Source organism: Bos javanicus, chromosome 17 (genome assembly GCF_032452875.1).
Source record: "Bos javanicus breed banteng chromosome 17, ARS-OSU_banteng_1.0, whole genome shotgun sequence".
Classification (NCBI taxonomy): Eukaryota; Metazoa; Chordata; class Mammalia; order Artiodactyla; family Bovidae; genus Bos; species Bos javanicus.
Genome location: NC_083884.1, coordinates 53,753,018 through 53,773,847, shown reverse-complemented (window position 1 = coordinate 53,773,847; position 20,830 = coordinate 53,753,018). Strand labels below are relative to the sequence as shown.

General features: G+C 53.6%; 2 protein-coding genes across 4 annotated transcripts; both read left to right on the top strand.

Moving 5' to 3' along the window:
• The first annotated feature begins 334 nt into the window (after positions 1-334).
• LRRC43 (leucine rich repeat containing 43) lies at positions 335-15,693 on the top strand. 3 transcript variants are annotated; one of them, XM_061384717.1, is made up of 13 exons: positions 335-464; positions 1,759-2,019; positions 2,601-2,711; positions 4,244-4,383; positions 6,847-7,085; positions 7,966-8,153; positions 9,194-9,426; positions 9,601-9,742; positions 9,898-10,053; positions 10,144-10,332; positions 10,674-10,704; positions 10,817-10,861; positions 15,549-15,693. In XM_061384717.1, the coding sequence occupies exons 1-13, from the start codon at positions 372-374 to the stop codon at positions 15,650-15,652; spliced, it is 1,932 nt and encodes a 643-aa protein (XP_061240701.1). In that variant the 5' UTR covers positions 335-371; the 3' UTR covers positions 15,653-15,693. The 3 variants fall into 3 exon arrangements, with proteins under 3 accessions (XP_061240701.1, XP_061240702.1, XP_061240699.1); XM_061384718.1 differs by lacking the exon at positions 10,817-10,861; XM_061384715.1 differs by having other exon boundaries at positions 10,817-15,693.
• Positions 15,694-16,088: 395 nt separating this feature from the next.
• B3GNT4 (UDP-GlcNAc:betaGal beta-1,3-N-acetylglucosaminyltransferase 4) lies at positions 16,089-20,824 on the top strand. Its single transcript, XM_061384720.1, has 2 exons — positions 16,089-16,168; positions 19,600-20,824. The coding sequence occupies exon 2, from the start codon at positions 19,607-19,609 to the stop codon at positions 20,678-20,680; it is 1,074 nt and encodes a 357-aa protein (XP_061240704.1). The 5' UTR covers positions 16,089-16,168; positions 19,600-19,606; the 3' UTR covers positions 20,681-20,824.
• The last annotated feature ends 6 nt before the right edge of the window (positions 20,825-20,830 follow it).

The following is a 20,830-nucleotide window of genomic DNA, read 5'->3' as shown; positions in this document are numbered from 1 at the left end:
GGGATTAAACAGATCCACCTTGGAATCCACTGATTAGAGAGGACTGTTTGTCCTTGGATTCATTTCTCCTCCCCAGTTTCGCCAAAGGGGGATAAGAATTCATACTTTATTCCGAGGTGCTCCAGAGAAGAAACAGATTAGCAGCTGGGAAGCGCTCAATACCTGCAGGGGCCACCACAGTAATCACCCCCAGGCGGTGGTGGGAAGAGTATTGCTAACCCGGTGCAGTTGGGTCTCTGATTTCTGGCTGAGGGAAAAGTGTCCGCAAGCGAGAATAGTGGGTTCCAGGAGCGCCTGCGCAACCGCGCCTCCGCCGCCTGGAGCGTCCCGGCGGGTGCCTAGCAACCAGCTGGCGCGGCGAACGCGCGAGCATGGAGCCGGAGACCCGGACCTTGAGCGCCGCGGTCCGGGAGCACCTGCGACAATTGTGTCTGCACGAGTTCCCGTGCGGCACCGGCAGCTGGGTGCGGGCGCTGGCGGGGCGGCCGGGGGAGGTGCTCGGGGGTCTGGGAAACGGAGGGGACCGACCAGGGGCCAGGCCAGGACCCAGGGATGCAGAGCGGGGCTGGGGAAGGGCTGGCTCTGGGTGCTGAGGGCGCCACCAGCCCCAGGAGTTGGTCGATAAGGAGAAGCCTGGAGAGGATGTTTGGATCGGGGCGTTTAGGGAGCGTCCTGACCTGGGGGTGGTGATGCGGTGGACTGTGGGAACAGGGACGCTGCAGGGGAGGACGAGATAGGCCCCCACCTGTGGGCACTGACCCTGTAGAAGGCAGGGACCCCGCCTCGAGCAGAGCGGGACCCCGGGGCAGGCTCTCTTAAAGACACCAGCCTCCTTTAGGGGTGAAATATCGTCCTGAGAGCAGGTGTACAGTTAGGACCCTGCTGCGATGTGGCCAAAGGGGCTGTCCTCACCAGCTAAGTGCAGGAGGAGCATGACCTTCAGAACCAGGGGCTTCTCAAGTGTGCCAGGAAGTCCTGAGTCCTGAATGGTTCCCATGGGCTTGGTGGGAGGCCTTTTGGTGTTCCTGTCCAACTCTTTGAGACCCCATGGACTGCAGCACACCAGGCTTCCCTGTCCTTCACTCTCTCCCAGAGTTTGCTCACACTCATGTCCAATAAGTCGGTGATGCCATCCAACCATCTCATCTTGTCATCCCCCTCTTCTCCTGCCCTCAGTCTTTCTCAGCATCAGGGTCTTTTCCAATGAGTCAGCTCTTTGCATTAGGTGGCCAAAGTACTGGAGCTTCAGCTTCAGCATCAGTCCTTCCAGTGAATATTCAGGGCTGATTTCCTTTAGGATTGACTAGTGGGAAGCTGGGACCCCACATTCCCTTGTCAGGCTGGTCCCCATTTTCACAGAAGAGAAAACCGAGATGCTAATCAAGGAACTAATTAACTTGTTTGATGAACATTGACTGGGCCCCTACTGTGTGCCTGGCATTGTGCTGTGCTTTGGGGCTTCATAGACGCCTCTCAAGACGAAGGGATGGAAGACAGTAAACTCAAGGACCAAAACCTTTCATCCTCTACTTATGGCATCTAAAGGGCCAAATGTTCAGCCTTTGCCACCTCTGCTTCGGAAACCTTTCCTTGGCTAAGTACCTCCCACAGATTGCCTTTCACACCTCCTGGCTTCTAAGCTCATCCTGCTCGTCCTGTCTTATAGTCTATTCCATTTTGGGAGTTTTGAATCCTTGAGAGGGGGTGAGTCATAAAGAGAGAAATTCTGTTCCTCCCCTCCCCCACCCCTTACTGCAGAATAAGTCACGATTTCTTCCTCAAACTAGCCGAGTATGGCGGGAGCTGATCCCCAGAGAGGAGAAGTCCCTGAGCCCTGGGGAGGAGACGGTAGAGGATCTGCTGGGCTTAGTCCGCAGCGCCCACTCACCCTGGGCTCTGGTGGAGGGCTCAAGTGCAGAGGACCTTTTCCTGAAAGAGCTGGCCATCCAGAATCCACTGATGCTCAAAGACAGCTTCTTCTACACCTACTTCAGGTCGCTCCGGGTGGTGGACAAGGATGTGAGTGCTGGGAGTGAGCCTCAAGTACAGGGATGATGAGAGGGGAGCCATTTCCCTTACGGGACCGGGTGGTAAGACCTAGCTCTGCCCTCCTCCTGGTTAATCTCACCAGCTTGTCCACAGAGCAGGGCTACCAAGCCCAGCAAACTTGCCTAGTTTGTTGCCCCAGAGAAGGGAGGCCCAGCCAGGGTGGCCCGTAATGTCCTTGGAGCCAAAGTCAACTGAGGATTCACAGACAGGCCCCTGAAGTTTCTGGCCTGACCCTGTGGGATGTAAACTAGAGTGGTCCTTTAAGACCACAGGGTTCACCATGGCTCTGATTCCTGCCCTCGGGAGCTGACAGTCCAGCAAGGGACACAAGACAGGGAAGCTGGAAGGGTGTCAGAGGAAGGGTGAGGCTTGAGAGGTGAGAGGCCTCTGCAGGCCCTGGCAGAAAGCTGCAGGAAAGGCGCACAGGAGAGGAAGGGGGTTGGGGTGTGGGGTGGTCACTCTCTGAGGCTGGACCCACCGTTGCTGTCCTCTAGTAGATTCCAGGGCCACCCCGGCCACTGCAGCTCCAATATCCCTTTCCTCCTTTCCAGGTAAGCCTGGTGGACAAAGAGCTCCTGAAATTTGTGAAGCTTGAAGAGTTGGTGCTGAGTGCTAATCAAATCAAGGAGATTGACACCACCAACCTGCCCCCAACTCTCAAGGTAAAGGAGCCCAGGTTCCATTCTGGGTCTTGGAGCCGGAGCTGCCCAGAGACCCTGCACTTCCTTGCCCACTCCCCAAGAGATTTGACCATCATGTCTTATGCTAAGGGTGGGTCCAAGGCTTTTGAAAGGTTGGCCAGATCCCTTAAAAAGTGAAACACAGGATTTCCATGTGGCCCAGAAATTCCCTTCCTAGGTATACACCCCAAAGCCTCAAAGGCAGGGACTCAGATTCTTGTACGCTAGTGTTCACTGTTCACAGTTGCCAAATGGTGAAGACAGCCTGTGTGTTATCAGCAGATGAATGGAGCAGCAAAATGTGGTCTGTCTACACAGTCATGAAAAGGCATGACAGGGACTTCCCTGGCAGTCCAGTGTGTAAGACTCCTTGCTTCCACCCACCTAAGGGGGCATGGGATCTATCCCTGGTTGGGGAACTAAGATCCCTCATGCCACACAGTGTGGCAAGAAAAAAAAATGAAATGAACAACGTGGATGATCTTGAAAACGTGATGCTGAATAAAGGGGTCGGACACAAAAAGCCACGTATTAGATGATTACATGAAATCCGTAGAAGAGGCAAATCCAGAGAGACAGAAAGTACATTAGAGGATACAGGGGGAGCAGGGGAGGGACTGGGGAGACGTTCAGTGGGTCGAGTTTCTGTGTGGGGCGATGAAATGGACAGTGATGATGACGGATGTACCCTGAGTGAGTGTACTTAAAGCTGCTGAATTGTCCACTTAAAAAGGGTTGAAATCACAAATTATGTTTTAATATATACAAAACCACAATGAAAAAATGGTAGGCCAGACAATATTATGAGTCTTCAGCTGAGTGTATCAAAATGGTCTCAATTTTAAATTAAATGCCGGGACTAGTAAATTTGATGGCAGAAGAGGCTCCGCTGTATGTCTCAGTGCCGGGCTCAAGAAGAAAATGAGGAAGGCCTGGGAGGAGAAACACAAGAATCTGTTATCTTTGGGCTTATTTCTTTGGTCCAGGGGCACTTTGGTTTTCCCAGGGACAACTGCCATGGATTGGGAAGTTGCCAAAATATTACAGATGTTCCCTCTCACCCTCTCCGACATCAGCTCCACTCCATATTTTAAAGTTTCCTTTGCAAAAGGAAAAGAAGCTTTCTGACAGCTACTGCAGGAATATTTTCTTCCCGAACCCTTTTTTAAAAATCACCAACCCAAAGGCTGTATTTACTTTATTTTATTATTATATTTTTTACTTTATTTTTAAATATTTATTTACTTGGCTGCACTGGGTCTTAGCAGCAGCATATGGGATCTAGTTCCCTGACCAGGAATTGAACCTGGACCCCCTGCACTGAGAGTGTGGAGTCTTAGCCACTGGACCACCAGGGAAGTCCTTCTTCCTGGACCCTTAGGAGAGAGTCCAGGTGGGCAGAGAGAGACAAGGCCTGAGTACTTCGCAGCTCCCCTCCTAAGTTGCCCAGGGCTGAAGGAGGGGGCGGACTCTGTTCTACCTGGGCTCCCGGGCTCTCTGTCCGCTCGTCTCAGGTCCTGGAGCTGTACGGCAACAAGATAGCCAGCATGGAGTGTCTGTGCCGCCACCCACCCCCGCGCCTCCAGCACTTGGGGCTGGGCCACAACAAGCTCCTGGGCCCCCTGGAGAGTCTGCACGTCACCAGCGACCACTGGTAACTCGGGAGCCCCCCGGGGGAAGAGGGAGGAGGGGGCTGAGCTTTGGGGCCCCTCTAAGCTGGAGACTTGGAGAACTCAGCTTTGCTCTTTTCTGTAATAACTCCTGGTTGGCTGCTAAGTCCAGACCTAGGGTTTTTTTCTCTGACGTCATAAACCAAAAATCCCACTGAGGCCCAGGGGAGGGCACCAAGAGCCAATGAGAGTGAGCGGACCTTTTGCTTTGAGGACGTGCTTCCAATTCAGGATTCCTCTTGCTGTTGTTCGGGCCAGTGAATTCTCGGTTCCGAGGGCCGTCCTGCAGCTCCCTGGCCTCCACCCATCAGAGGCCAGGAGCATCCACCCCAGACCCGCTGGGACAACCCAAAGTGCCACATGGCCACTGGGGGGCAAAGCTACCCCCACCTGAGAACCACTGCCCTACAGACAAGTCTGCTTTGGCTTTGTCTCCTTGGTGGGTGAGCAGTGGTCAGTCTGAGTCATCTGAGGGCAGCAGACACCACCCATGAAAGCCTATCAGAGGAGGGACTTCCCCAGCAGTCCAGTGGTTAGAACTTTGCCTTCCAGTGCAGGGCGTCGTAGGTTCGATTCCTGGTCAGGGAGCTAAGATTCCACATGCCTTGGGGCTGATAACCCCTAAAACATAAAACAGAAATAACATTGTAACATATTCAACAAAGACTTTAAAAATGATCCACATTAAAAAAACAAAAAAGACCCTCCCTCAGAGGAAGCTGGGCCAGAGAGGCCTGTCAAAGCCCCTGTGAGGATTCCCGGGGCTCAGCATCCCGGGCAGACCTCCCTGGGCTGAGGTTCATGACAGTTCTTTCCTCACAGCCCAGGAAGGCCTCGAGGAGCAGGGCAGCTTTCCCAGGTGGCCTGGGAACGTGCTCATGGAAGGCCTGTCTCTGACCCTAATTTCCTCCTTCCTCGTCTTTATCTTGGCAAAGCTGCCTCTGCAGAACCTCAACCATGCACAATTCCAATCCCTGACTTCCACTTCCTCCGTCGTCAGGGAAGCTGCTGAGGCACAGGAAGAGAACACACGCTTTGGGCTGTGTGTGACAGCTGAGTTCAGAACTCTGCCAGAGTTCTAAGCGTTCTGGTTATTTTTTATTAATTTATTCATTTAAAATTTTTGGCCACATGGCATGTAGGATCTTAGTTCCCCAACCAGGGACCAAACCCACACTCCCTGCTGTGGAAGCGCGGAGTCTTAACCACTGGACCTCCAGGGACGTCCCTTAAGTGTTCTGGTCTTTGATTTGGAAAACAGGCTTATGATAACGTCGCCTGCTTGATGCTGAGTGTGGATTTCATAGAAACATGTATGTGTGAAAGCTCCATCTTTTGCTGTTTTGAATTTAAAAGGAGGGTACTTGTCCTGAGAATCCATCTTTCTGATGCTTCCACCAGTTCTCCTGAAGGAGGCTGGTATTGGGCAAAATCTGTGTGCCGGTCCAAACGAAGTGTTCTTCTCGGGTATTTCTGTGACTGGCTGGTCAACATTAGGGCAGGATGAGAGGAGGGAAGAAGGGCAGGTGCGGCTGGGAGATGGTCACGTGTGACGGCGGGATTGTGCTGATGAGGTGTCCCCTTGTGAACTGTATTTGTTGCCTGTGCTCTCAGAGCTGGAATCCGTTCACTTTCTGGTTTGCACAGTAGGGAGGCCCGCCACCGGGTGGGATGTGCGGGCGCCGCCTCTGTCCCTAGTGGCTGGCTCTTCTTCACCCACGTGCCCCAAGAAACAAACCAGGGACTTCCCTGGCAGTCCAGTGGCTGAGACTCCGTGCTCCCAAAGCAGGGGGCCTGGGTTTGATTCCTGGTCAGGGAACTAGATTCCACATCCAGGACCGAGACCTGGTGCAGTCAAATAAATAAGTAAATATTTAAAAAAAATAAAAGGAACAAATCAGACTGCTTCCCACAGTCGTGGCCTGGTCTGACCCTGGGGCACTTCTTCCAGCTTCCAGACCCTTCAAGGCTCACACCCCCTCTTCCCAGGCCCCCCTGTTTGTCGGGCTCTCCTACCCCACCCCCACGGCCCCTCCGTACAAAGGCCTGCCTCCACCTTCCTCACCAGTCTCTCTGTCTCTGCTGAGAACCTTCTAGATGTATGGGAGATAGCCAGATGGTTAGCTGAGAAGAGGTCTATACACATACAAGTTGAGTGGAAGCAGGATGTGACGGCCACCTCTGTGCACAGCAAGAGCCAGAGGGTCGGGGGAAACGGGGGCTCCATCCAGACAGGGGGCTAACTCGGGTCAACAGCAGCCTGAGGCCTGAGTGTCAGGGAGGCCACAGTCTCCCATCCCGCCCTCAGCACCGGGCCTTGTCCAGCCGGGACTCGGGGTGCCGGGGGTGCTGGCAGATGCAGGCACAGTGACACGACCACGGCTGCCTGTCCCCACCGCTCTGCTCACCTGGCCTCGTGCTCCTGGGCCGTGCCGCTCGCCTTTCAGGCCCAACCTCGTCTCCCTGGACCTGAGCTTCAACAACCTGACGGACCTGCAGAACATGGTGGCCGGCCTGCAGACACTGAAGCACCTGAGGCTGCTGCTCCTCCAGGGCAATCCACTGGCCCTGGTGCCCCACTACCGGGGCTTCACCATCGACAGCCTGGCCAGGCTCTGCGTGCTGGACGACATCACCGTGGCATCCAGCGAGAAGCATCTCTTCCGGGGGCTCAGCCGCAGCGAGGGTGAGGGGGCCAAGGCGCAGGGCTTGGGGGAACTGTTGAGGGCCCCCCCGGCCTACCCACCACCCTACTGGGTGTACATGTCTTGTTTGTCACCCAACTCGGCTGACTCAGACCTTGGTCAGGTGTAACTCACTTTCTTGGGCAGAGTTCTCGCCCAGATTTTGATCCACGTGATTGAGATTTGGGGACAGAAATGGTAGGGGGTTGGGACCATTGCGGTCCCCTCCCTTCCTTGCAAGACAAATGGGAAACATTCTTTAAATCAGCTTCTTGGCTTGCTGGTGACTTGAGATCACCCCTTGTGGCTGTACCAGAGTCTTCTCAAGGTCAGGGTGATGAAACAGGGTAGTAATAGCTCCGCCCTCTGCATGTCAGGCACCGGCTAAAGTCACATAGCCTCCACCTGCAAGCATCCTGCAAAGCAGCTCCTGCCATTTCCATTATACAGATCAGGAAAACAAGGCTGAAGAGGGGTGTCTTGCCCGAAGGAAAGTGAAAGTGTCAGTCACTCAGTCGTGTCTTGACTCTTTGTGACCCCATGGACTGTAACATCTGTCCTTGGACTTATCCAGGCAAGGATACTGGAGTGGGTAGCCATTCCCGTCTCCAGGGGATCTTCCTGACTCAGGGATTGAACCCGGGTCTCCCACATTGCAGGTGGATGTTTTACTGTCCGAGCCACCAGGGAAGCCCCTGAGACTTACCCCAGTTCCCTGCGTGTTGAACTTGGCAGAGCTGGGACATGAACCCAAGTCTGCAAAGTGAGGCTCAGCCCGGCTCAGAGCAGGAGGCAGGAGGCGTGCTCACCCGCCCTCCTTTGCTCTCTGTCTGTCCATCTCATCCCTCAGTTCCCCTCACCCCTGCCTGTTCCCTCCTGCAGATCTCCTGGCGCCCGAGGCACAGTTATTGGTGACTGTTGGAAACCTCCGAGGGGTGCTGGACTCCTCGGTCTTGGACCCAGAACCAGGGCCCCAAGGCCCTTTCATCACTTACAATTACTATGTGACGTACGATTTTGTAGAAGATGAAGAAGGCGAAGGAAGCCAATACGGTGGCGTCCTGGCCGAGGTGGGTGCCTGGGCAGCTCTGCCCTTGGGTTCTCAGGATCCCCTGTGCAGACAGGATGGCTTTAGGGAAACCAGGAAACCCCTTGACATGGGCCTTTCCAATTCATACCCTCCTCTGAACAGGAAGGCAGCTTCTGCTCAGCCCCTTTCTTGAAGCTGGTGTTGCTGGTGTGCTCAGTCATTTCAGTCGTGTCCAACTCTTTGCGATCCCCTGGACTGTAGCCTCCGGGCTCCTCCATCCCTGGGATTGTCCAAGCAAGGATACTGGAGTGGGTTGTTGTCTCCTCCTCCAGGGGATCTTCCTGACCCAGGGATCGAAGCCACATCTCTTAAGTCTCCTGTATTGGCAAGTGGGTTCTTTACCACTAGCACCACCTGGGAAGCCCCTTGAAGCTGGAGTGACTCTCAGTCCTGCTCACCCCTTCCTAATCCCCCTTGAAACAGAAGCAAAGGACCTAACAAGGGAGCAGCCCAGATTCTCGGGACTAGGCTGCTGGCCTCCCGACCCTGCTCTCCAACTCCCCCTGTACCTCCCCTCTCCCTTCCCATCACAAGAAAACTCAACAGCGTCATCCGACTAGGAGAAATGCGAGGGTTTCCTAATGTGTGAAGAAATTGTTACTCTTTTGACTCTTTATTATTATTACTCATTTATTTGTTTGTCTGTGCCGGGTCTTAGTTGCAGAATGTTGGATCTTCCATCTTTGTTGTGGCATGCAGGATCTTTAGTTGTGGCATGTGGGATCTAGTTCCCTGACCAGGCATTGAAGCCAGGCCCTCTGTGTTGGGAGCTTGGAGTCTTAGCCACTGAACATCCAGGGAAGTCCCTGTCTTTACTCCTAACACAGAACTTTCGGAAGAATCAAGACTGGCTGTTCAGTTTGTTTGCTTGGCTGGTTTTTAACTTCCTGCCCTCTAAGGCCATGCGTTTCTTTGCTTCACATCCATCAAGCACAGGCGCCCATTTGCACCGTGTGCGTGTCGTGTCGGGCGTGCGCTCTGAGGCTGGCGGTCTTGAATGTATTTTCACATCTTTGACAGATCATCAAGCCCCCTTCCAGCTTGGAACAGCTGGGTGAGGACATTCTGGAAGAAATCATTGAAGACGTAGAAGAGTCCTTGGAATCAGGGCTGGCCTCCCTGTCCGAGTTGGGGGAGATGGAGGAGTCCATTGTCTCTGGCGCTTCTGAGCCGTTGCCACGGTCCACAGACTCTGCAGAAGAGCTGGCCAAACTGCGGCCACTCCTGGATCCCCGGCTCTGCCCATCCCCGGGGTAAGGATGCTCACGTGGCTGGGGACCTGGCCCAGACCACACCGGATGTTTACCGTTCTCTGTGCCCCCATCCCTCCTGGCCTCTGTCCCTGGCTGTGCCCATGTGTTGCTGATCTTCTCAAAGCCCTCCCCGGATGGCACAGCCCCCCACCATGTGGCCTCTCTGCTCCCAAGGACCGTGCTCTTCAGCACAGTCCCCAAGCCCTGGTCTGACGTCATCCCCTGCAACTACGAGATGCAGCACACGCTGAAGGACCTGGTGCCGCTCAAGGCCTTCCTGCTCTCAGGGACCGTGGTCACCGTCGTGGAGGAGAAGGTGGGCGCCAGCGTTCTCCAGGCTTCATACTCTGCCCCTGTCTCCTGTGCTCTGCTTCTCTGTCAGGCATCTGTAGCCCTACTCCCCCATTGGCAGGGTCTCTGTGCTTTTCCAGAAAGATCCTGGCTAGCCCCCTCCCGGCCTCCACCCCCTAGATTCTCTCCTGGCCTGTGGAGCAGCCGTCTTCCTCAGACAGTCCCTTGGCTGCTAAGAAGGGCAAAGGAGAGAAGGACAAGAAGGAGAAGGAGAAAGACAAGAAAGACAAGAAGGGCAAAGACAAGGCAGGCAAAGGGGAGAAAGAACCCCCCAAGGTACCTCCAGGTGGGGCGGTGGCCTGGGTGGTGGGAGGATGCTCCCGGCCCCCTGCCCACCCCGTCCACCCACCTGGCCTCTCCCCACAGGCACAAAAGGGGAGCAAGAAGCAGAAGGAGCTTCCTAAGGAGCTGCGCCAGGACCCGCCCATCCTGCGGGTGCTGGGCAGCAGCCCGGTGGTGCTAGAGCCCCTGCTGGCGGGGGAGCCGTTCGTGTCTACCGTGTGCAACTTTGGGGTGATCCGGACCTTGGAAGCTGACCGGCTGACACTTAACAGGGTATAATGCCCCCCCCCACCCCTCCCCTGCCCACAGATGCCTGGTCATGGTGGGGAGGGAATGGAGGGGGAGGGGGGATGGGGAAGAGCAGCAGAACCACAAGAGGATGGGGGTCAGGGCATGCAACAAGGGTCACCTGCCTGATGGGTGGCCTTCTCGAGTCCGAAGGGCCAGGCAAGCAGGCAGGCTGGGAAGCTCCTCTGGAGGAGACACCCGCCTCACCTCCCTGGTCTAAGAGGGACCCTGACCAGGGAGCTCTCACCCGCTAGCGTCTGGACCCATCCCTCCCCCAGTACCCCCCCACTCCAGTGAGGAACTTACTCTGTGGTTCTCTCTCTCAGGATGCAAAGAAGAATAAGAAAGGTAAAAAAGGTAGGTGCTGATGAGGGGCAGAGGGCAGGGAGGGTTTGCCGAGGAGTCTGTTAGGGTTGCTGTAAGTTGCCCCAGGGTGGGTGGCGAGTGAACACCAGACATTGCTTTCCAGCTGCTCTGGAGGTGAAGTCCAAGACCAAGATGCCAGCAGCACCAGGTGACGGCCCTCGGCCTGGTTGGCACCTTCCCCCTGGGTCCTCACCTGGTGGGAGAGGGGCCAGCACCAACCACCCCCCCCGCCCTCATGACATAATCACCTTCCAAAGGCCCTACCTCCCAACAGCATCACCATGGGGGGCTGGGATTTCCACACAGGAGTTTGGGGAAGGGCACAAATATAGCAGGACTCCCTGAGGGGTCAGCCTGACTGGGGACTGAAGGGATGGGAGGATGGAGAGTTGTATCTTCCAGCTGATGGGAGGGCCACACCTACCCTGAGGACCAAGCCCTGAGTCTTCTGTGTGGCCCTGTGCACGGGGGCCTGCCTCGGTCAGGACCCGGGCAGGACAGGCGTCCCGGGGCGGGGCAGGACGGAATGGGGAGGGGAGGCTCGGGTTCGGGGGGTCCAGTGTCCTTCCAGCTCAGCGGTAGTCTTGCTCCTGCATGGCATGCTAAGTCGCTCAGTCGTCTCTGACTTTTTGCCATCCCAAGGCAGGCTCCTCTGTCCATGGGGATTCTCCAGGAAAGAATACTTGTCCCTCCTCCAAGGGATCTTCCCTATCCAGGGTTTGAACTGGTGTCTTATGTCTCCTGCATTGGCAGGCAGGTTCTTTTACCATGTGAGCCCTACCTGGGAAGCTCCTGCAGGGCATTAGCTCTTCTTTGCTGTATGAGGATCTCAGGCTTGTTGTGTGGGCAGTGGCAGCATTGAAATAGGTAAGTTTTAGATTTAATTTTTAGAACTGTTTGGCTTACGGGGAGAGATGGAAGACATTGCTCAGTTGGGAGAGTGCTGCAAAAGTCTAGGTAAGATCATAGCAGTGCTGTGAGCAGCAGGCAGTGTGGAAACAGCCCAGATGACCATCAGTGGATGAACTGGGTAAGCCAAATGTGACCGACCCATACAGTGGGACTTTTTAAAGAAAAAAATTATTTGCTGTGCTCGGTCTTAGTTGTGGCAAGCCAGTTCTTTAGTTGTAGCATGCATGATCTTTAGCTGTGGGACTTGAGACCTTTTAGTTGTGGCATGTGGGATCCAGTTCCCTGACCAGGGATCAAACCTGGGGCCCCTGCATTGAGAGCTCAGACTTGTCTTAGCCACTGGACGACCAGGGAAGTCCCCATACAATTATTCCATCATGAAAAGGAATGAAGCCCTGACACATCCAACTCCATGGGTAAAGCTTGAAAACTCAGTCCTAAGGGAAAGAAGCCAGACACAAAAGACTGCGTAGTGTATGATTCCATTTTACATGAAATGTTGAGATGAGTCAAACCCATAGAGACAGAGAGTAGATCAGTGGTTGCCTGGAAGTGGGGGAGGGGAAAGGGGTGTGACTGCTTAATGGGTTTCCATTTAGGGTGATGAAAATGTTCTGGAATTAGTGGTGATGGTTGCACACCATTGTAAATTTACTAAAAGTCACCGAACTGTATGCTTTTAAATGGTTTAAATGTTCTGAATTTTATGAGAATTTTCTCTTGCTGGAAAAAAAAAAGTCACCTTAAAAAAAAAAAAAGAAGCACTTAAGGCAAGAATCAGAGCCTGGGCTTAGGAATGGGTGGTGGGGATGGTGTGGAGAAGACAGAGCAGAGAGCCATGAGGAAGAAGAAACAGGCCAACTTGGTGACTGGGGAGCAGGAGCAGGCAGGACTTCTGCCTGGCAGTGATTGGGGCCCGGTGCGGTGGGGGGAGAAGATGAGCTCAGCTTTGGGGACGTGAAGTTGAGAAGTTGAGTTGGGTGTGCATCCAGAGTCCCCATGGTCGACAGTGTGCTGAGCTGCCTCCTCTTCTCTGACTCCATCTCCTCTGCCCTGGTCAGAACACCTAGCGGTCTTCACTCAGAACGACTGCAGTTTCCTTAGCCTGCATGGGGGAAGTCTACTCAGAGTACTTCCTTTACTCTTCCCACTCACTCCACTGCTGCTTCCTGGGTCAGTCAGCTTCAGTGACCCTTCTCCAGGGAAGCTGATCGTCTGGTTGGGGTTAGGCCCTTTATCTTCTTCACAGCATCCTGTGTTTTCCTTTACAGGAAATCACAATGATCACAGGTATCACAATGATACCTACATAGATGTGAATCTGTGTAGGTGCTTAATTTTTTTTAAATTTATTTATTTATGGCTGCACTGGGTCTTCGTGCAGCACACAGGCTTTCTCTAGGGGCGGTGAATGGGGGCTGCTCTCTAGTTGCAGTGCGAGGGCTTCTCACTGCAGTGGCTTCTCGCTGCAGAGCACGGGTTCGGGCTCAGCAGTTACAGCACATGGGCTTAGTTGTCCCACAGCGTGTGAGATCTTGGGCTTCCCTGGTGGATCAGATGGTAAAGAATCTGCCTGCAGTGTGGGAGACCTGGGTTCGATCCCTGGGTTAGGAAGATTCCTTGGAGGAGGGCATGGCAACTCACTCCCCTATTCTTGCCTGGAGAACCCAGGGATAGAGGAGCCAGGTGGACGCAAAGAGTCCATGGGGTCGCAAAGAGTTGGACACGACTGAGTGACTAACACACACACACACACACACGTATGTACACACGAGTAAGCTCTATTAGGGCAGGAGCTATGCTTGTATTCTTTAAAGCCAAACAATCTCCAGCTCCCAGCACATCGATTGAATGAATGAATCAGCTTATAGATGGTGTTTAAAGCCGTGAAGATATGAGTTTGTTGATAGAAAAGGGTTGAGCCCAGTACTCTGGGAAACACTACAGATTCTGAGCATGAAGGGAAAGCAAGACCTGAAAGGGTCAGACTTAACTGTGTCCTAAAACAAAACCTAAGGATATTGATAGGAATACAGAAATAGCCAAGCCAAGGTGAGGTAGCCAGCCACTCAAGGTAAGTTCACAATGTCTGCCACCCAGTGAGAAATTACCAGGCATGTAAAAAAGCAAGACAATTCAGTATATAATGAAATTGAATCAATTGTAATTGACTCAGCAATGACATATATGATAGAATTCATAGACAAGGACATTAAATCCATCTTTATCATTATATTCCATATAGCCAAGAAGCTAGAGGAAAGATTGACCATGTTACATAGTGACATGGAAGATAAATCAGAATTGTAGAGATGAAAACCACAGTATCACTTGAAAAATGTACTCGGCGGGATTAATGGCAGATTAGACAATGCAGAAGGAAGACTGAGGAAACTAACTGGAAGCAGGAGAAACTACCCAGACTTAAACTCAGAGAGAAAAATGGCTGGAAAAAAAATGAACAGAGCATTAGTGATCAGTGACATAAACTCAAAGGAAATCATATCCACAGAGTGGGAGCCCCCAAAGGAGAGTGGGGAGGGAAGAGAGAAATTTAAGTTGATAGTTTTCAAATTTGAGTGTTTAATGTCCACTCTTCTGCTACTGTCCTCTGGTTTGCATTTTTTTTTTCTGATGATAAATCTGATGTCATCTTCATATTTGTTCCTCTTATATAATGTGTCCTTTTTTCGCCCTCTCTCTTTAAGCTTTAAAAGTTTTCTCTTTATCACTGATTTTAAGCAATTTTATCATTAAGCCCTGGGATTAAAATGAGCTCAAAGAAAGCTTTTACTTTTTACATTTTTGCTAATTTCTTTAATGTCTGGCTTAACTGAGGAAGCCACATACGCAGAGGTGCTTCTGCAGTGAGTCTGTGTGATGTTTGCTGTAGTTAAAGTGTATGAAGAAAATCTATTCTCACATGGACATGCAACTGGAAAAGATGGAAATAACTTAATAGACGTTAAAATAATTGTGGATATTCTTTGACATTACATCAGGCTTGACAACCAGTAGTTTTTAAAAGAAGGTTGTTACAACATGGAAACAATCTATATGGATGAAGTTTTTCATAATAAGTTATGTTAAATTCATTAGTCTACATTGCCTTTAAAAAAAAAAAACAAACGCTGCATTTTGAACATCTGTCTTACTCATGGACAATTGCTAACATCTGGTCATTGTTTTTTGTGAAATACTGGTTCACTGAGTTACGCATATTTTCCAACTGTTCACGTGTTTCTTTATCCATTATCTCCAAATTGCCTTCTTTATCCTCAAACCTATCACTGGAAAAGTCTTCCAGTATTGGAAAACTGTTAAGTTCATGGTGGCAGATACAATGTTACAAAGTATTTGCACTTTCTACTTGAAAGTGCAAATGTTACATATGTATTTATCCAAATGCTTTCAGATGTTTTGCCTGGAGTGCCAGGCTTGCTTCATTCGTTTTTAAGAAAATATTTGCCAAATATTCACGCTGAAATAACCATATTTAAAATATATATATATATTTATTTATTTGGCTGCTCCCGGTCATGTGGGATTTAGTTCCCTGACCAGGAATGGACCCGGCCCCTTGCATTGGGAGTGTGGGGTCCTAGCCACGGGCCCACCAAAAAGTGCAGAAATAACCATATTTTGTCAGCCTTCTTTCAAGTGAAAAAGATGTCTGAAGAAAAAGCAGCTAGTTCATCTTGTAACTCAAATTGAAGCTTGTTGAATGACTTAATTAGATGTGATTTATGCCTTATTACGGTTAAGACCCCAGGGCGATTCTGAAACCGTGCTGGCCTGGGGACCCAGGTCAGGTTTGCATTTTGGGGACGGAGTCGCCCGGGTCGGCCGTGCACCGCCAACCCACTCATCTCTCCGGATTCACATTTTCATATTCCCTCAGAAGTAAAATCTTTTGGTTTCAGTGTACGAAAATGACTATCAGCCTGAGCCCCTGACGGTGGAGATCCAGATCCAGCTGATCCAGTGGCGGTCGACCGAGGAGGCGCTCCGGGGGCTCGTCATGTAGGGCGGGATTAAAGGTGGTTCTGACACCGTGGATGTCCGGCCGGTCCAGTTCTGACCCCGCGACAGTCCGGCCGCCGCCGTGCGTCTGGGAGGGGGGTGCTGGCCAGGAGGAGCGGCGAATGCCTGGCTAGGGAGGAGCAGGAGGCTAGCAGCGGGGTTGGGGGGGCTGGCCAGGGAGGAACGGCGTCGGGGGGTAGGGGTTGTCCTCGGGGAGGGGAGGAGGGGGTTGCTGGCCGGGGGAGCTGGGGTGGGGAGGAGCCGGGAACTGGAAGAGGGTCCCTGGCCGGGGAGAACCTCTTGGCCTGCAGGTGCGTGGGGTGGGAGGGGCCCCGCCCTCCAGAAGCCTCGCCCCCAAGCCCGACGTCCGCGGCTGGGGAGGCAGCCGTGCGCGGGCGTGGCCAGCGCTGGCGGGCGCCGCGAAGCCCCGCCCTCCGCACGAGCCCAGAAGAGCAAACTGTGCTCACCTGGTGCCGCTGCGCGAGCTCCTCGCCTGTGCCCAGGCGGCGTCACGGCTCAGGTAGGTCGGCGAGGGGCGGGCGGACGGGTGTCGGGTCTGGGTCGCCTGGAGCCCCTCTGCTGGGAGGGGCCTGTCCCAGTGTGAGCAGAGGGGTGCCGGGCCCATGCCCGGGAGGGGCAATGCACCGACCTGGTTGCATTGAGGTCGTGGTCGCCCTGCCCGGCGGGAGCCGCTTCCTGCCCCCAGTGAACCGTCGGGGCCGGAGCCGGGGCCGGGGGTGGGGTGAGGGGTGTCTCCTGATACCTCTCGGCTTCTGTTCGCCCCACTGGGGCAAGAATGCCGAATGGCCGGAGCTGGGGGTTTGGCCGGGGGCAGCCTGGGGGCGCTTGCTCCGGATTCCCCGTCGTGCAGCGCTGCTGACTGTGCTCCAGCCGGGAGAGGGGTGCCCACCGCGGGGCTCTGGTTCCTGTTCTGGCGACCCCGCGGGACTTTGCGCCCCCACAACAGTCCTTTACGGACTGTCGTGTGGAGAATGAACCAGCCCTTGACCCTTGCCCTCATCGAAGCATACCAGGTTACCGAGACCAGTGAGGATCCCAGAAGCAATATCAGACCCTTAGGGCTCAGCACCCACTTGAGGGTAAGGCGTGCACTCACCGAAGGACCAGGCTTGGGGAGGGGGAGGGGGCGGGTCACAGAATGGAGGGAGGCTTATGTTTAGCAGGTACTGAATTGGATTCACAGTAAGTGCAGTGGAGTGGGGAGCAGAGGAACGGCCCGTCCTTGCGGTGGGGAGTTGGGGGTTAGCTCCTGCAGTGGAGCGCCGAGGAATTGGGCGCCCTGGGAGCGCTGTGGGCAAAGGGGCAATCGGGTCCACAGCGCCTCTGAAACGCACAAGTCAAAACCAAACTGCTGGCTTTGCGCCCTTCTCGGTAAATGGCGCCACCAATCTGCCCCCACTCTCCCCTTCCCCCGGCGTCCTCTCCCGCAGCCAGTGTATCTCCCACACCTGAAAGCCATTTTCTATGCCTGCAATCCATCTGGCCCTCAGGCGCCCCACAGCCTCCACCCTAGTCTCAGCTGCGCTCCCTTAATGACTAATGCAAGAGTTTGCTAGCTACTTTCGTGTTTCCATTCTTGCCCTTCCATAAACCATCATCTAAGCATCAGCAGTAGTGACCTTCTCTGCTAAATCCTCTAAGGGATCTCCGCAGTGCTTACAATAAAACCCTAGATCTTTCCCGGGGAACTTCACTATGGATCTTGTATGTGACCTTCCTCAGGCTTTTGCTTCTGCTTCACTACCTACCACTTTCCTCCTTGTCCTTTACACTCCAACCACACTGCACACCTCCTGTCCTCTGTCAGGAGCTCTGCACTCAACTGTTCCCTCCGGCCCAGACCATGCTCTCCCCTCCTCTCCCCACTCCTCCTCCCCAGATCTTTAATAAAAAAATTATTTCTGGCTGCACTGGGTCTTCGTTGCTGCCCGCTTGCTTTCTCTGGTTGCAGTGAGCAGGGGCCACTCTAGTTGTGGTGCTCCGGCTTCTCATTGCAGTGACTTCTCTTGTTGTGGGTCACAGGCTCTAGGCATATGGGTGTAGCTGCCCCACGGCAGGTGGAATCTTCCCGGACCAGGAATGGAACCCATGTCCCCTGCATTGGCAGGTGGATTCTTAACCACTGAATCACAAGGGAAGTCTCCCCCTCCCCCCACACCTTTATGTGGTTTGGATCCTTACTTTGTTCAGTTCTTGCTCAGGTGTTCTTTTTCAGGGAGGTCTTTCTAAACTACTGTTGGCTAAGACAGCCTTCTGGGTCACTGTATTCCCTCACACTGCTTTAATTTCTTTTCAACACTTTGAGGTTTGTACTGGCTTCTTGGACTGTGAGAGCTGTGACCCTGCCAGTTTTGCCTGCTACAGCAGCCCTGGCAGCTGTCAGTTCAGTTCAGTCCCTCAGTCGTGTCTGACTCTTTGTGACCCCATGGACTGCAGCACACCAGGCCTCCCTGTCCATCACCAGCTCCTGGAGCTTGCTTAAACTCATGTCCATCGAGTCAGTGATGCCATCCAACCATCGCATCCTCTGTCATCCCCTTCTCTTCCTGCCTTCAATTTTTCCCAGCATCTGGGTCTTTTCCAGGGAGTTAGTTCTTTGCATCAGGTGGCCAAAAGTACTGGAGTTTCAGCTTCAGCCTTCCAATGAATATTCAGGACTGATTTCCTTTAGGATTGACTGGTTTGATCTCCTTGCAGTCCAAGGGACTCTCAAGAGTCTTCTCCCACACCACAGTTCAAAAGCACAGTTCTGGCAGCTGTGAGATGCTTTTGGGGGAGTGGCAGCAGAGACAACAGGGATGAGCTTAATGCAGGTAGACTGGATCGAAGTGATGGCTAGCTGGTCCAGGGCATAGCAGGGAGGTGACGAGGAGGGAGACTGAGGCCTGGCTTTGCTGCTGTGAGCTGTGGGTAGGTTACTGTGCTAAGTTACCATTTCTCAGCCTTCTCTTTGGATCACCAGGAGACTTGCTAAGAGAAAACCGGAACTCAGTAAGCAGTAGGAACTGGTGAGAGGTGTCTGCAGGGGAGCCTGATACAAGTCTATGGCTTCCCTATTTGTTTCACGCTCTTCCTGTGCATGTTTTTGTGTTTTTCCTAAAGCCCCATTTCACTGACTCCCCAGGAAACCCAAGCTACCTGGGGCAGGTGTGAAGGGTGCGTTCTGTGGCCTCTGTCACCTGCTGCTGCCCTACAGTGGTTCTCCCCAGTGGACCAGACTCCCTAAGGACAGTGTCTGGGGCTGTCATCTCTGAGACTGGGTCTTCCATCAACAGAGCACTCTCGAGTTTCTTTCTGGAAATAAGCTGTGTCATTTTCACTGAAACTCATTAGGTACTTGAGTTTCTTGGGAAATACTGAAAACACTTGTGGTGTCTCATATATCTAAAGTGGCTGCAAGTCTTTTTGGAGAAAAAGTTGAGCCAAGTTCTCTAATGACAGCAGAAGGGAAGCAAGCGCTGGCACGGCTGGTGTGCTTGGTCTGTTCTATGGGAGGGGCTGTGGAAAGAGCCAGAGGACACACTGAAAAAAATAGAAGGACCTAGTTGCTGGAGGCTCAGTGGTTGTGGTGCACAGGCTTAGCTGCTCTGAAGTATGAGGGATCTTCCTGGATCAGGGATCAAACCCATATCTCCTGCACTGGCAGGCGGATTCTCTACCATTGAGACACCAGGGAAGCAGAGATGCGAGAGACATAGGTTCGATCCCTGGGTTGGGAAGATCCCGTGGAGGAGGAAATGGCAACCCACTCCAGTATTCTTGCCTGGAGAATCCCATGGACAGAGCCTGGTGGGCTACAGTCCATGGGGTCACAGAGAATCGGACATGAGTGAGCGACTTAGCACGCACGCAGGATGGTGGGTTGCTCTTGGATAGACGAGGTGGAGGCCGGGCCAGGACTGCGTCCGCTCACCAGCGCTCTCCTTGCAGGACCACCATGTTCCGCAAGGTGGGGTGGCTGGTCCTGTACAGCCTTGCAGTGTTGCTGCTCAGCTGCCTGTTCTTACTGAAGAAGGAGGCCCAGCCAGCAGGGGGGCCCGTGGCCCGACAGCCCTTCTGGGCTCCCCCAGGGCTCCGGCGCAGCCCATGTCTACCCAACCACACGGTGGCTAATGCCTCCCTGTTCCTGCCCACCCGTCACCGCCTCTTCTTGACCTACCGCCACTGCCGCAACTTCTCCATCCTGCTGGAGCCTTCGGGCTGTGCCGAGGACACCTTTCTGCTCCTGGCCATCAAGTCGCAGCCCGGCCATGTGGAGCGGCGCGCGGCCATCCGCGGCACGTGGGGCCGGGCGGGAAGCTGGGCTAAGGGCCGGCAGCTGAAGCTGGTGTTCCTCCTGGGGTTGGCAGGGCCTGCTCCCCCAGCCCAGCTGCTGGCCTACGAGAGCCGCGAGTTTGATGACATCCTGCAGTGGGACTTTGCTGAGGACTTCTTCAACCTGACACTCAAAGAGCTGCACCTGCAGCGCTGGGTGGCTGCTGCCTGTCCCCAGGCCAATTTCATACTAAAAGGAGATGATGACGTCTTTGTCCATATCCCTAATGTGCTGGAGTTCCTGGATGGCTGGGACCCAGCCCAGGACCTCCTGGTGGGGGACGTCATCCGTCAGGCCCTGCCCAACAGGAACACCAAGGTCAAATATTTCATCCCACCATCCATGTACAGGGCCCGCCACTACCCGCCCTATGCTGGGGGTGGGGGGTATGTCATGTCCAGAGCCACCGTGCAGCGCCTCCAGTTGGCTGTGGAAGAGGCTGAACTCTTCCCCATTGATGACGTCTTTGTGGGGATGTGCTTGAGAAAGCTGGGGGTGAGCCCCATGCACCATGCTGGCTTCAAGACTTTCGGAATCCGGCGGCCCCTGAACCCTCTAGATCCCTGTCTGTACCGAGGGCTCCTTCTGGTCCACCGCCTCAATCCCCTAGAGATGTGGACCATGTGGTCACTGGTAATAGACGAGGGGCTCAAGTGTGCAGCTGCCCCCTTGTCCCAGCTTCCTGGGGTGGGCTGAGCGAGTGGACTGTTTAATTTTTCAATCATGATGAGAAATCAAGAACCCTGCAACCTGGCCCTTGACAGGCTACAGGGAACACTGACTTTGTTTTTGTAAACCCCTCCCACACCTTGCTACCTTTGATTAAAATACTGAAATCTGGCTAAC